Source organism: Copadichromis virginalis, linkage group LG7 (genome assembly GCF_057382275.1).
Source record: "Copadichromis virginalis isolate Kocher_CV1m ecotype Utaka linkage group LG7, C_Virginalis_male_GT1.1, whole genome shotgun sequence".
Taxonomy (NCBI): domain Eukaryota; kingdom Metazoa; phylum Chordata; class Actinopteri; order Cichliformes; family Cichlidae; genus Copadichromis; species Copadichromis virginalis.
The window spans coordinates 64,227,404-64,242,159 of NC_140624.1; the positions used below are offsets into that span (position 1 = coordinate 64,227,404).

Genomic DNA, 14,756 nt, shown 5'->3' on the forward strand with positions numbered 1-14,756 from the left:
TTCCTCAAGTTAATTATGCTGCTAGTTCTGCAAAGTCATGATTGTTATTGCGCATAGAAAGAGAAGCCAAATGAACACAGTTGTGTTTCCCTGTACGGCTGTTCTCTCTCCTTGCTCTCCGGTGCTCCGTTGTCTCTGGCAGCTGTCCTGGAATGTGCCCGCCTGCTGCTTCACTAAAACACCACAACTGAGAGCTGCTGCTCATAGTTTTTTTGCTTAAGCAATAATCTTCTCTTTGTCCCCATTACTACCATTAAAAGACTTCTGCCTTAATGTGTCAGACCTTGGAGAACATGTGCTGCCAGTGTGCATCTGTGAGGGAGACTCGGTATCGCACTCACCCGGCACTCATTGTCTGCTCTGAAATGTGTGCCTTTGTGCTTATACATGCGCTGAATGGGCATACGGGTATAAGAGTGGGACTGCGTGTGTGTTTTTCCCAGCCCTCCTTGTGTTACTGTGGGACGTGGGTCATATTTATCTAGGCCAGCAACGTGTTATTGCTCAGGGAGACAAACGGAGCTTGTTTGGATAAGCGAAGCGTTGAGCAGACGGGAGATATTATCTTCTTCTTTTTTTCTTGCACAGATTATCCGGGGTTCTGAGTTTAGCTGGGGATAAACAAACTCAATCCGTTTAAAGCCATAGGCTTGAGACAGAGGCAATTACACAAGCCAAGTAGAACTTGGAGAGCTATAAAGAAAAGGGTGTGAAGGATGTGTGCAGGGTTGGAATGATGGTGACCTGATATGTAGTGTAATCACCCTCTAAAGTAATCCTGCAGTAATTATTGCTTCTGTTAGCACCCAAAGCCCAAGCACCACCTCTAACAGCCCGTCTCTGTTTTCTGATGGGCAGAAGATTACAAGGACAACTGTGTGCTTATTGACTTCAAGGAACTTCCAAGAGTTTACACAACTTCTATTTATTATGCCTGGCAAGCTGGTTGCTTCAGATGCTTGAGGTTTGCATAAATAATGCGCGCTGCTCTGATTAAGACTTATTAAATACATTATGCATCAAGACAATGAGTACAGGCCTCTTTGATTCTTTGGGGATTCAGTTCTAGCTCTTCGAGTGTCTGACAAAATGAATTGTCAGAAGTAGGTGACATATCATTTTAGGGCATTTTATAGCCATCCAAAACATATAAATAAATGATCGTTATGCAAATCTGCATCGCAGTTTAATCTAACATTATGGTTATTCAAGCAATACCCAAATACTGAGCAAGAGCATTTGCTGCACTTTGGTGTCTGATAACTTTATTCTGCTGCAATGAATGTGAATTTTAAATATCTGTCTGCAGGAAATATTTATTTGGCATAAGTAATTACAGCTCCATCACTGATTAAACTTAAACAACAGAAAACTGGTTCCCAGTAGGTTAATCTTCAAAAAAAAAGAACTGATCTCATACTTGGTTCCTCACAACCATCACTCTTATAAGAACAACTAGAGATGGCATTGCCAGGAGTCGGACTTACAATGCACAACAGATAATTGAAAATTTTAAGATGTGTCAGTTCATTTCAATGACTAATGTCATCGATCAAGAAATGCACAAATCTGATGTGTCACCAACAAGCAGCCCTGATGAGGGGGCAGCTAATCTACTGAAAACACAGGCACATATTATTATTTGGTAAAATTAAAAGTAACAAAGTATCAGATTTTAAGCACTAAGAGGAAGGCGGGGTATACCCTGCAAAGGCACCATATGTTGCAGGGCTCATATTGGCAGACAACCATTTAGACTCACCAGCTAACCTAACCCTCATGCATGTCTTTGGGAGGAAGCTGAACATACAGAAAGGACCCAGCCTAGATTTGGACCCACGACCAATGAGCCATTACTGAGAGGCAACAGTGCTAACAGTCAGCCATTGACGGGACTGTATGGGTCCTGCGGCTATTCTGAAGATGAAAACTGACAGCTCACATGGAACATAGGATTCATCAAGAGTGTGTCTGCTTTATTACAAACGTTCCCGACAAATAAATATGGAGTCTGTTTAACAGCTGACATGTTTAAAACGTAGAGAACACAGGATTATTTACCTTCAGATTCTGATCCATCCGGCGTAAAAGATTTTATTGCAAATGCACATATCACTCTTTGTTTATGGATGGTGTGTAATGCTGCAGGTATGTATTAAAATCAAAGGCAATAATCTGATTCACAGCCAGCTATGGGCAACAAACAGGAGATCCACTAATGTTTCTACAAACTCCCAAATTACATTTAGTGAACGATGTTATTCAAACAGGTTCAAACATCAAAAACACTTCATATTAGAAGCTTTGTGATGGATATTTCAGTGTTCAGGATACAATACAAGAGAAAAGTAGCCTAAAAGAGAAAAAACATACATCACTGTCCTCTAACATATGCACACCCAAAGCGCTATTTTTTATTTTTATTACCTAAATCAAAATATTATGTGCTCATGCTTAGATTTTTGTTATAAGCAATTACCAAACTGGTAATATTTCCTTATTGATACATTGGTTGTTTTTGAAATTTTATTTGCTGATAAACCAGAAAAACATATTGGACCCCAAAACCAGTAATAGAAAACACTACTGCAGCAACACCACTGCAAAACAACCAGTGAATAGCTTGTTTGATGGAACACAAAATAGAGGTACCAGGTCTTGCAATGAAACTCTTCTTCTTCTTTTGAAGTAAAGTTTCGCCCTCTGACATTATACTAATTACACTGTTTGACTGACGGTCGATCGCTGGGAAGTTGTGTGCAAAAAATAGCACAACGAAGCTCCAAAAATGAAGACCAAATTAGGATCCAAAGATTTCCTCCCACTTGACAAATTCCTAATAACACAGTATTGTGTGAAATTGTGGTTTAATCTACATTACTGGAATAATAGCTCAGGCAAAATTACTTGCAAAAGGAAAAACTTTAGCCCTGCGACAGACTGGCGACCTGTCCAGGGTGTACCCCGCCTTTCGCCCTATGACAGCTGGGATAGGCTCCAGCGCCCCCCGCGACCCTGAAAAAGGATAAGCGGAAGCGAATGGATGGATGGATGGAGGAAAAACTAATTGCCACTGTTTGCTGTCACGGAAATTATCATCACTTCATTTTTAGTGTTTGGAATGAAAAAGTGATCGAGGGTGACTGCAGTGGTCTCCACTCTCTGTGACTCACTTTGGGTCTGTGCAGGAGCCTGTATAGTTTGTTCATGCTGTTTCGTGCTGGCAATAGCCTAAACAATCTCTGTGGGCCAAAAGAGGTTGGAAGACAGGCACATGCATACATACACAAAGGGACCCAATGAATATGCATATTAAACATGTTTATCTGTTAGAAAAATGACTGGATAAGGTATTATTCAAGTTAAATTGCTACCGTGGACTCTAGGCGAGGCTTTCTGCCATTTGGAATAAACCAGTAACCTTTCATACAGTTATTCACCTTTTATGTTCCTCCCATTTGAACTGTTTATATATGCTTAATGTTCATTGTACCAGAGATTTTGTTTGACTAAAACTAAGGTCAGCTGCTTACTGACTGATAGATAAAGGTAACTTACTGAAAAAGTCTAATGTTCTGTTTTTAAATGTATTTATTTAGTTATTTTTGTTGGTTTTAACTTCTCCAGATTCACGCATACACAGAATGAAACAGCTGGTTACCATGGAAGCGAAGCCAGCAATCTGGTAACCCATTGGTTATCATCTGATGACTTGTCACTGAGTGCTGTCACCAGAAGCAATGAGTCTTCCTGTGTAACTATCACATATTCAGATATTTGATATCTAACATCATCAAAGCATCCAGGTCAAGACTTCCTGTTTGTGTGCCGGTCATTGTTTACAGCCTGACTGTAACAATGCAAATACATTCTTCAAAATCTACTGTGATATTAAAGCCAAGGGTTTTTGTGGTTGCATTAAGGCCCATGATTTCAATATAGAGAGTACCCAGAAAGCTTGCAGTACCGGGATTTTGCCTGCTGCCTACAGATTCTGCACATTGATATGCAAATGTATATTTGTAGAGATCGAAAAGTCAGTGACTATATAATTAAGTTTGAGAAACAGGTTAAAAACAGTTTTCTGTCATACAAAGTCTTTTTACTGTGGGTCAGTCATTAAGTGTGCCCCCTAAATATGCTGTTTTGTCAAGGTGACAGACTTGTCTGATGTTTTCAGCGCTTTTATCACCACATGTCAATAATGTGAGAAAAGAGAACACAACAAACTGAAAGAAGGGCAGGAAGCAAATCATTTGAGACTTCATAAAAAACCTGGCAGACCATTTCTAGTGTGCATGAACACAAACAAGAGATGAAGACTCTTTGGTCTGATCTTTGTGACAGCAAAACGGTTTTAAGAGTTTCTCTGAAATGACCCCCGCAAACCATTAGTGCTCTATAAATGTGGATATCACTGTAAAAGAAGGAGATTTTAAAAAGAGCTTTGGGGCTTTTTTTTTTATATGAAATAGACCCAATGAACAATGCACTCCCTCTTTTTCAGCGTTATTTTGTGTAATTGAATGCCAAAAGCCACAGAATTGGCTCCATTTGCTAGGAAATAGAGCCACACACACACACACACACACACACATATGTCTGATTTTTTTCTTTTACAGAGTAGCTGTTTGGATGTGTGACACTTCTCCCTTGGTTGGGTGGCTCAGACAAAAAATGTAATATGATGCAATATTGGTGATAGCCCCAAGATCTCGGCGGTGTTCTGCAGTAATAGCACAGCTTTGATTGATGGAAAGCTCAAGGCAAAATGCAAAATGTCGGTGCCTCCAAGGTCTTCATCAAGACAAGAGAACTTTGTTACTTTCTGAAATAAGCTCGTCTTCAAGTGTTGACGTGACATTTCAATCTATCTTTCTGTCTGCTTATGTTTTTCCTCTGAAAAGTTTTATCTTTGCACTCAAGTCCCAAATGTTTTAACTGTATTCATTCCTTTGTAACTGCTTTGCATTTAATTACTAACTTGCAAAGTCTGTGCACACACCAACCGAAACCAAAAAAAACGCCAACACGCATAGCATTGCACACTAATATCACTCTTATTGTCAGATTTCTCTGGGGATCGTGGGTTTGCATTGTCTGTCTTGAGCTCTCTGTCTCTTTGTTTTGTGTGTGTGTGTGTGTGTGTAAGCACAGTTCTGCGTTTGCTTGTGCAGGGACTCTGAAGCATCTGTGTTTACTGTCTCAACATGGAGCAAGAGATTGAGAGAGCGAGATTGAGACAGACAAACCGTGGCGTGGACACTCGTAGACATCGGGGTGTGCAGTGAAAATAAATGCTGCTTTGCGAGTCTTCTCACACGCCTTCACTCGTTCTTTCAGGGTCTTTCCATTGCTTGCACATTTTGGGTGATTGAACAATATGGGCTGAACATTCAATGTGTCTGACTTTTTTAGTAGCTTTACTGTTTACAGAATAGTCATGACAGAAATATCACCACTGTGTAAGTAGTTGTTCTTCTACAAGGCTGTCCGTAATGGGGATTTTATTGTCTGGACTTAAAGCCTCACTGCGATTAGTGCAGTTGCAGATTTGCATACTTGTCTTAATTTAAGACTCGCCTGTCTTCAGACTGTTTTTCGTGCAGTGACTTTAAAGCCAGTGTTTCAGACTGGAGTCTTTACTTGTGACCTTAACCTTCTTGACTTCTAACATTAGATTATCTTGAAGTGGCATTTCATTTATCTCTCTTAACTGTGTCCTTTTCCAGACTTGGGACTTGCCCTTTTTTAGCATAGCACTTCATATTGACATGATCGTATCCCACAGTTGCTGCATGTTTTTCAACTCCATTACCATGATGTGAATCTGCTGGTCCACCAGTCCCAACTGTTCTTTATCAGGTTTGGACTTTGTTACATGGCATATTATCACGCTGGACGTAGCAATCAGGTGATGGGCACACTGTGATCATAAAAGGATGCACATGGTCAACAACAATACTGTCATCTTTAAACAATGCTCATCTGGTACAAGGGTTACCAACTGAGCATCACCTCCGGCCAGAACTGTTAATACAGGGCAGGATGGAGCCACGGTTTTATGTTATTTATGTCAATTTTTGACCTTACAATCCAAATGTGGCAGCAGAACTTGAGGCTCATCATACCAGGCAAAATGTTTCCAATTTTTTGTTGTCCAAATCTGGTCAGCTTTTTCAAATTGTAGCCTCAGTATCCTGTTTTTACCCGACAGGCGTGGCATCCAACGCTGTAGTTCGTCTGCTTCAAGATTTGATGTGTTGTGCATGCAGAGATGGTCTTCTGTATAACTCATCTGTAACCAGGGTTTATTTGTCTTACTGTTGCCTTCCTATCAGCGTAAAGCAGTTTGACCATTCTCCTGACCTCTAACATCGTGAAGGTATTTTAGCCTAAAGACCTGCAGTCACTGGGCATTTTCTCCTTTTCAGACTGTTCTCTGTAAACTCTAGAAATGGTAGCATGGGAAAATCTCAGTATGTCAGTAGTTTCTGAAATACTCAAATACTCAGAGAAGTCTGTCTGAGACCAACGATGTTCAAAGTCACTTAAATCACCTTTCTTCCCCTTCAATGTACAGAGTTGCTGCCATGTGATTGGCTGATTATATATATGTTTTACAAACAGTTAAAAGCATCAACTTAACAAACTGTCTGGTTAGAATTAATTTTTTTTTTTTAAGTATTAAATAAAAAAAACAAAACAAGACATGACCGTGATGCTGAGTAAAGCGCTGGGTCAACATGACAGCACTGTTCTGAAAATAAACACTGCTGTGATGCATTCATTTTTGATCTGTTCTTTAGGCCATAATAAAAGGCTCATTATGCAGTGTAAACGCTGAATAGATCAATGGTGGAATGAGTGTTTTGAAAAGTTTGCAAGGTAGTCATGCTGGATATTAAATGCTCTGAAAGTTGTATTTCAGCCTGGATAAAATGAAGTTAAAGTGCTACAGTTTCCAACTTGAGAAACAGTGAATGATGTCATTTCTGTGGATCAACCTTTAAAGTCAACTTGAAGATTCACATTTAGAAATGAGAAAACTGTATTCTTGTCTTTCTGACATAGATCTCGGGTAGCACCACAGCCATCCTTTGTCCAACTATGATTTTAGCATCTTGTTTTCACTTACACCACTAAAGTAGAAGGCAAGCAGGGACAAGTTCCCCTTATAATTAGAGCATGTGCATTTACATGCAAATTAAGTATCTGAAGGCAGTCTTCACTTTACTCTGCAGAGTTAGCAAGTTCACTCACTCTTCAGACAGAGAGCAGTCGAGAACTGCCATTATGAGTTACAGTTGACCTTGGCCTGAAAATTCTGTCTTGACATGGAAATTAACTTTCTTGACCCAGGTGCTTTTTCCTTACCTAAATTTGGACTGGGTCTTCCCTGTGTTCACTTTGACAATCTGAAATATCTATCTTGACTTGTTTTGGGTTGGGTTAAGACGTAACTGTCTTAAATATGCATGGGATATGTTTTAACCTATAATGTACACTATATGCCAAAAGTATTGACTCACCCACCCAAATGATTGAATTCTGGTGTCCCAGTGGAAGTGATTAGGCATGCAGACTGCTTCTACAAACATTTGTAAAAGAATTGGTCGCTCTCAGGAGCTCAGTGAATTCCGGCAGATAGGATGATACCTTTTATAACCCAGTTATGAAATTTCCTCACTACTAAATATTCCACATTCAACTGTTAGTGGTATTATAAGAAAGTGGAAAGACAGCAACTCAGCCACGAAGTAGCAGCCTCCTAGTTCAAGTGAAAGGAACTCTTAAGAACTCGCTTCAGCATACTTAGACAGTTTGGAAAATCGCCTCCTTCCAACTTTGTGTGAACAGTTTGGGGATGGACCCTTCCTGTTCCAACACCAGTGCACAAAACAAGGTCCATAAAGACATGGATGAGTGAGTTTAGTCTAGAAGAACTCTACTGGCCTGCACAGAATCCTGACCTCTGTTCGGAAGTCTATGCAGCTTCTGAACGAAAGGACAAAAATTCCCATCAATAACTCCTAAACATTGTGGAAAGTGAATTGTGCGTCTATTGTAAACAGACTGCAGTGCTGTCTGATAGGCAAACCAATCTGATATAACATGAGGAGGATCACACACTCTGTAGCACTGTTGTGCTCTTTCTCTCAATGTTAAATGTTCACCAGCACTGTTACAGAAATTAAGCAGAGTTTTCCTCATGTCTAGACTGCATCTTTGCGCCATCCTTGTACATGTTCTGTTTTGAATCCACCTCGTTATTCTTAATATATGTTTAGATTCCTCTGTCAAAAAACTCTGCCTTTCTCTCAACCCAATGAAGAAGAGAGTCTGTGACTCTTGTCTCCCTCTTTTTGTCCTCAGGACTTTGGGACTGGGTGTTAGGTCATTGTTATTGTTGAGGCGAAGCAGCTGTAGAATGCTAGCTACTAGGTCAGAGGTCATGTGTGGATGTGTGCTTTTGTTTTTTGTGTGTGTTTAGTCTATTAAAATGTCTGACAAGGTCCAAGTACCGAAGGGACTGTGCTAGACATGTCATGAATACACAAGTTTGTTATTATCCAAAGCCTCTCTCAGGGACTCTCAAATTGTCTGCTTTCCCACAACTTTGCTTTCAGCCCAAACTGGTGTCATTTCTGTGATTCCGAGTAGCAAAAAGCAGCAATTGTCAATGTCATCAAAACTGCTTCTGATATTGTCTTAAGATTAAGCATAAATGGTAAAACAAATCATATTAAAACTAAATTTACACTCTGTTTTCACCATCATATAATACATGAAACATTTCATTTTTCTTGCCGTGTGATGAAGATGAGACCTCTCGTTCTGTGCATCAACTTATACTATAAGCGTATTCTTGTGTTCTGGCTGTCCTGTAAGTATAGTTTTGTTTTTTTGTTTTGTATCTTTAGCCATCAGAATTGTTGCCTGAAGGCCAAGAAAGATGCCAAGCGGATTTACCAATTGGATCATCATGGCCTTGCCATATTGGTCCATTTGATTGACCTTTATTATAATTATGTATTTATTTTATTTTATTTTCGGTTGTTACAGATGGGACAGACATGACTGGGGGATAGGACAGGGAGAAAGAATGAAAGAAAGAGAGGGAGAGAAAGAAAAATAGAGGGGAGAAGAGACGGTGAGAAAGTGGGGAAGAAAAAAAAAGAAACACAAGCAAAACACGTGGATAACCTGTATGGAGATAAGAAAGAACAGAAGAGAAAACAAACAAAAAGAGCAATACAATAAATACAAAGCCATCACAATAAACTAGCTAACAGTAGATAACAGCAGATACTAAATATTACATGTTATTGTGCAGTACGCAAGATTGACAGCACACAATGTGCTTTGAGGCAGCAGCCAAGAAAGGTGTAGTTTGTGTCTGTGAACACCCGTGTGTACACCTGTGTGCACACCTGTGTGGATCAGCACACTTGTATTCAAAAGGTTTCTCCGTGTAACGATCTGCTAGGGAGTGTGGGGAGCCATAGCCCCGTCCCCCAGGCCATGAAGCAGGTATGGAGGAGATCCAGGCCCCAGACATCCAGAGGCCCCAGAATGCGAGGACCCAAGGAGGACCACCAGAGGGGCAACCGTGCCACCCTCCTGGGAAGAGCTGAGGAGAGCCCCAAACGAGAGGTCACCCAGCAGCCCCAGAGCAGAGGCCAGAGGGGGTTGCAGTGACGTGCCCGCGGGCTCTGCTGGCAGCCAGCTGTGCCAGAGAGGACCGGGCCTCAGGCCCAGAGGCAGACACAAACGTGCATTCCCACCCCTATATACACAAACAAATACTCGGCACTCACCCGACGTGGAGACAGACACAAATAGACACTGTACACACATTCACACTCCCCAAACATACTCTATATCCCACGTCCGGGTATGGTTTGTCCCTCTGGGGGTGGGGGTACCCGGACCCAGGAGATTTAACCCTTTTCTCTGTGGTGGAGAAAAGCAGACTGCCTCCTTATCTGCAGTAGCAGGGAGGCCCCGCATCCCAGACCCCAATCCGACGGCCAGCACCTCCTCCCAGCCCCCCAGCCCCGACGGTTAACAGAATGGGGGTGAGTGAAGACCCCAAACCTCCCTCCGCCTGCTCATATGTAGTGTTGCTGCGTGCTGTTCTAAAGTGCATTTAAAACACAGGAGGGCATGGTGCTTCCTGCCAGAGAGCAGCACGGCTCCTCCCGAAAACCCTCAGTGTCTATATGCATTTAAAATTAAAGGGTAGGGCACCAGCGCCAGAGGGGGGTTTGAATACACCGACCATCCTCTGGATGCTGTATAATGTACCCACCCCCAAGCCCCTATATGTATGTGTGATGAGAGTATGAGTAATGTGGATGTCTAGGTTGCGGAATAAAATTGACAGTGTTATTTTTAGAAACTCCCACCATGCTGTTAGAGAAGAGCTGATGTTGACGCTTTTAAAGCATTCATGTTGTTTGATGTTTGAGCTGGTAAATGGTAGGTCTGAAATCTCTAGATTATTACATAGTGCCTGTTCAACATCTATCCAGGGTTCATCTAAGAAGGTGTGTTTTAACCATCTAGAGATGAACTGAAGCCTGTTGGCTAAAAAGTAGTGATTAAAGCCGGTCGGAGGAGGCACGCTCCGTTTTGCGTAACTATTTTTAAATCCAGGTAGCAGTGCAACCACATAAGCTAGCGCAATAGTTTTTTTTTGCATATGAAACCGGAGGAGTTGTACTTACATGTTATGCCATCAGCTTGTCCTAAGTCACAGTTTCCTTCCATATATAGCTTTGCAAAAACTGCATAAAAAGCACTTGCAGCAACAAAAACATAATATTCCAGAAACACGCTTTGCCGATCTGATCAGCTGTTTGTAACACTTCCTATGTCCATCAGCGCGAACTATTGCATGTCCGCCATGTCCTGGAAACCGGAATTGACGCCATTTTGCAGAAATGTAGTTTTTTACCATCAGGGCCTTATGAGCCTGTACTGGTGTTTTTAAAAGTTATGTTTGATTTTATGACTTTCTGTGTCGTTTCTCGGATGCTTAGGACTCATATTGCACTGCTGGAAATAGTTTATTTTGATGCATATGCTGTTTTTTTTTTTGCAAATTTGCATTATAATATTTATTTTCTTTTTGCCTGCAGTATATAAAAATTGGTGTATTTCAAAAATAAAACTATGGCGACACTCAAAATAAATTTCCTGTGGTGGGAAACTATTTTGTGCAACTTTTTGTATTTACAGTTTTGAGGGATAAGCCTCTTAAATTTCTCTAACTAGAAACAGGGCTCTAGAGTGCGACCAATTTGGTCGCAAATGCGACCAAATTTTTTAGTGGTGCGACTAAAAAAGATATTTGGTTGCACCTGTGCGACCAAATGTTCGGGTAGCAAAAAAAAAAAAAAAAATCTGCAACCTTCCCTGTGGTCAACAACAGACACACATTATGCCCCTATCGTGGACTAAACCAATCAGAGATAGTAAGGGGCGGGACCTCTCTGATTGGCCGTGGTCCAGTTGAAAGTGCAGGTGGAAGTGGGAGGTGAGTAGCTTGAATAAAGCGATATCAATTCATTAAATCCTGAATCGACTTTTAAATATAACTGTGTTTTGCCAGAAACTCCAGATTCTCAGATTAAAGCTCACAAAACGATTTCAACAACAACCAAACAGCAAATGAGAGCAGGTACACGGATTCCACACAGAGACGTAAACACAGAGCGGACCGACTCATCAGAATCAACTTTGTCTTTCTCGGCTTTCTCACCCGACGGCCCGCAGATGGACATGCTGTCGGAGCTTAGCGATTCTGATGCGTCCGGTCCGCGCTGTGATTATGTCTTTTTGCGCTGATTCTGAGCTGCAGGTTTTGTCTCTCCAACCAAAATGTTTTGCTTCCACGACTATTAAAATCACACTTCATGCACAGCTAGCTCTCTCCCTATGTCTCTCTGTACTTCAAGAACAGTTTCCCGTCTCCAATCTCTGTTTTCTGTATTATTCATTCGCTTATTGCCTACCAGTCTACCGTTGTTTACAGCGCTGTCGGCTGCTGTCTTTTTCTTTTCTTTTTTTCACTTAAATGACCTCGGACAAGAAAGCTTGTTTTTTCTGTTGTTCAATACTGAAGAAATTTTAACTTTATATGCAGAACATTGTAGAATATTTTAAGATTATCTGCTATAAAAAGCCAGACCAGGAAAATCTCCTTCATGTTTTTCTGTGTTTTATTCTCAGTTACTTTCACACAAAGGCATCTGCTGTGATGTTCACAATTCTGATGAAGTCAGTACTGATAAATGATCAGAATTATAATATTTCTGACTGTATGAAGCTAAGTTGAATCGAATCGGGACTTTGAAAACCGGAATCGAATGGATTATAGAAATCAGTGATGATACCCAGCCCTAGTGAGCAGCCTAGGCACGACAGAAGTGGATGTAGCTGTAATAAGAAAGGAACTATTGCTAACTTTTCTGTTAAGTTAAGGCCTGATCCTTCTGAAATTCATAGCCAGTGCTCTGACACGGTGTCATCAATCTTTGAATGCTAAAAAAGCACAGTGTATCCAGAAAAACACATTATATTATATAAATTATTATAAAATTTGTGTGCGCCTAACTTTGGTGCTGGTACGCCTAACTTTTTAAAGTTAGGCGTACCGGTACGCCCATGGCAAAAAGTTAGTCTAGAGCCCTGTAGAAATATATATGTTAAAAAAACAAAAACGATTATGGAAGGAGCAATTAAGAACTGTTGATTTTGACCAGTTAATTGTCACGGTTCTGGGTCCGTTGGACCCAGTATTTTGAGTTTATTGTGTTTTGATTTAAGTTTGCATCAGGGATTGTGTTCTTGTTCTCTTGTCGTGTTATGGTAATGTTTATGTCTATTATTAGAGTTCCATGTTCTGTTTATCTGGGTTTAAGATGTGGGTTTAGTTTCATATGTCATTTCAAGTCTGTCTAGTCTTTGTCTTAGTAAAGTGTGTTTTGTTTCCTGTTTTATTGTGAAGGTCTGCGTCTCATGTGAGTGTGTTCAGTTTTACCTTTGTCTCGTCTTGTTGATTATTCCCAGCTGTGTTTCCACCCTGTGTCATCTGTGTGTTTCCCTGCCGTCACCATCTTGTACCGTCGTCCACCTTGCTTCACGTTTGAGTTCCGGTTTGTATTCAGTAGTTTAGTTGTCTCCAGTCTAGTTTAGTTCGTGCTCCATTTGCTGTTTGTCTATATTTATTTCGTGTCCAATAAACCACCTTCACTCCTCCACTACTGCCTGCAATTGGATCCTCATTTATTATTTTTATACGGCTCATCTCACTCGCCGTGACATTAATTGAATAATCTGAGACTCTTGAGAAAGAGTTTATCAATGCAATTACCACAGAGAGATTGGTTTGTGAGTTTTGGAGAAAAAGTAACACATCATCTGCATAAAGGCTGATTTTATGTTCTACATTCTTACATTTTATGCCCTTAATTGTTGTAGCCTGTCTAATTGCTGCTGCTAGTGGCTCAATAAAAATTGCAAACAGTGAAGGGGAGAGTGGGCACCCCTGCCTGGTGCCCCTCAGGAGACAGAAGCTGGAGGATGTTTGGTCATTTGTTCTGACACAAGCTGTTGGGGAATTATATAATATTTTTAACCAGCTTACGAAAGAGTTTCCAAAACCAAATTTGTGTAAAGTTGCAAATAGAAATTTCCAGTTAACTCTGTATAGTTTATTATAATAATAGAAAAGCCAGCACACAATCTCACTCCTTATGTGCTGCAGAAAGTCATTAAATACAAGGACAGCACGCAAAAGTGTTTTGCTTCTATTTCACATTTTGTTGAAACCTCAATTTCTGCTACATTTCTTTTATTCTGAAAACCTACAGAATATTTTATGTTTTGTGTAATTGTTCGTCAGTTTCAATAAACTTGAAGAGTGTAATCTGTTGTCACTGATGCCTGCTCTGTTCTGTGCTGCTACTCTACCTGCCTCTGGTTTTTAATGCACGCTCTTCTAAAATAATATAAGTAATCATTGTCTAATAAGCTATTGTGTGTACTGTGTTTGATATATTGTCTATGCTACTTGGCAGAGCATAGAGGTGCAGTATTGCATTGTGAGGCTTGCTTGTAACATTGTTTTTGAATTCCCTTGCCTGGATTGATCTGGGTTCTCTTTTTCCAGGGAATTTTTAGGAACACCAACATTATATGATGCCATAAAGTTCAAAGTGACCTTTTCAGAAGCAAAGCCATTTAATACTGAATGCTCATCCTTTTCTTTCTAGATCATTGATGAAGACGAGACACAGTTCATGACCAACTGTCCTCCCGCGGTGACAGAGAGCACGCCTCGCAGACGCACCAGGATACAGGTCTTATGGACAGCACCACCCAGTGGGACTGGCTGTGTTATACTTAAGTAAGTTTTTTTTTTTTTTATTAATCCTTTATTTATCCAGGTAAAAATCTCATTGAGATTAAAAATCTCATTTACAAGAGAGACCTGGCATCATAGCAACAAAAGTCACATACCACATAGGTATATAACATTTAAAACAAATACAATATCCCATACAAACATGTGTAAAATATACAATGACAGATCAAATTTTGCTTTTACGATTATTCATCACAGAGACGTTTAGTAAAGTTAAAAGAAAAAAAAACCAGCTGCTTCTTGCGTCAAAACAGGTTTAAAAGTTCAGATTGATAACGCCAGTTAAAGCTTGAATAGTACATGTTTATGGAAAATCAAA

General features: G+C 40.4%; 1 protein-coding gene across 1 annotated transcript in view; it reads left to right on the top strand.

Moving 5' to 3' along the window:
- Positions 1 to 14,756, top strand: part of spon1b (spondin 1b) — a 134,569-nt gene that overhangs the window by 5,944 nt on the left and 113,869 nt on the right. The window contains exon 3 of the mRNA XM_085464736.1: positions 14,286 to 14,419. Coding sequence (XP_085320862.1) covers positions 14,286 to 14,419 — 134 coding nt within the window. The remainder of the gene's footprint in view (positions 1 to 14,285; positions 14,420 to 14,756) is intronic.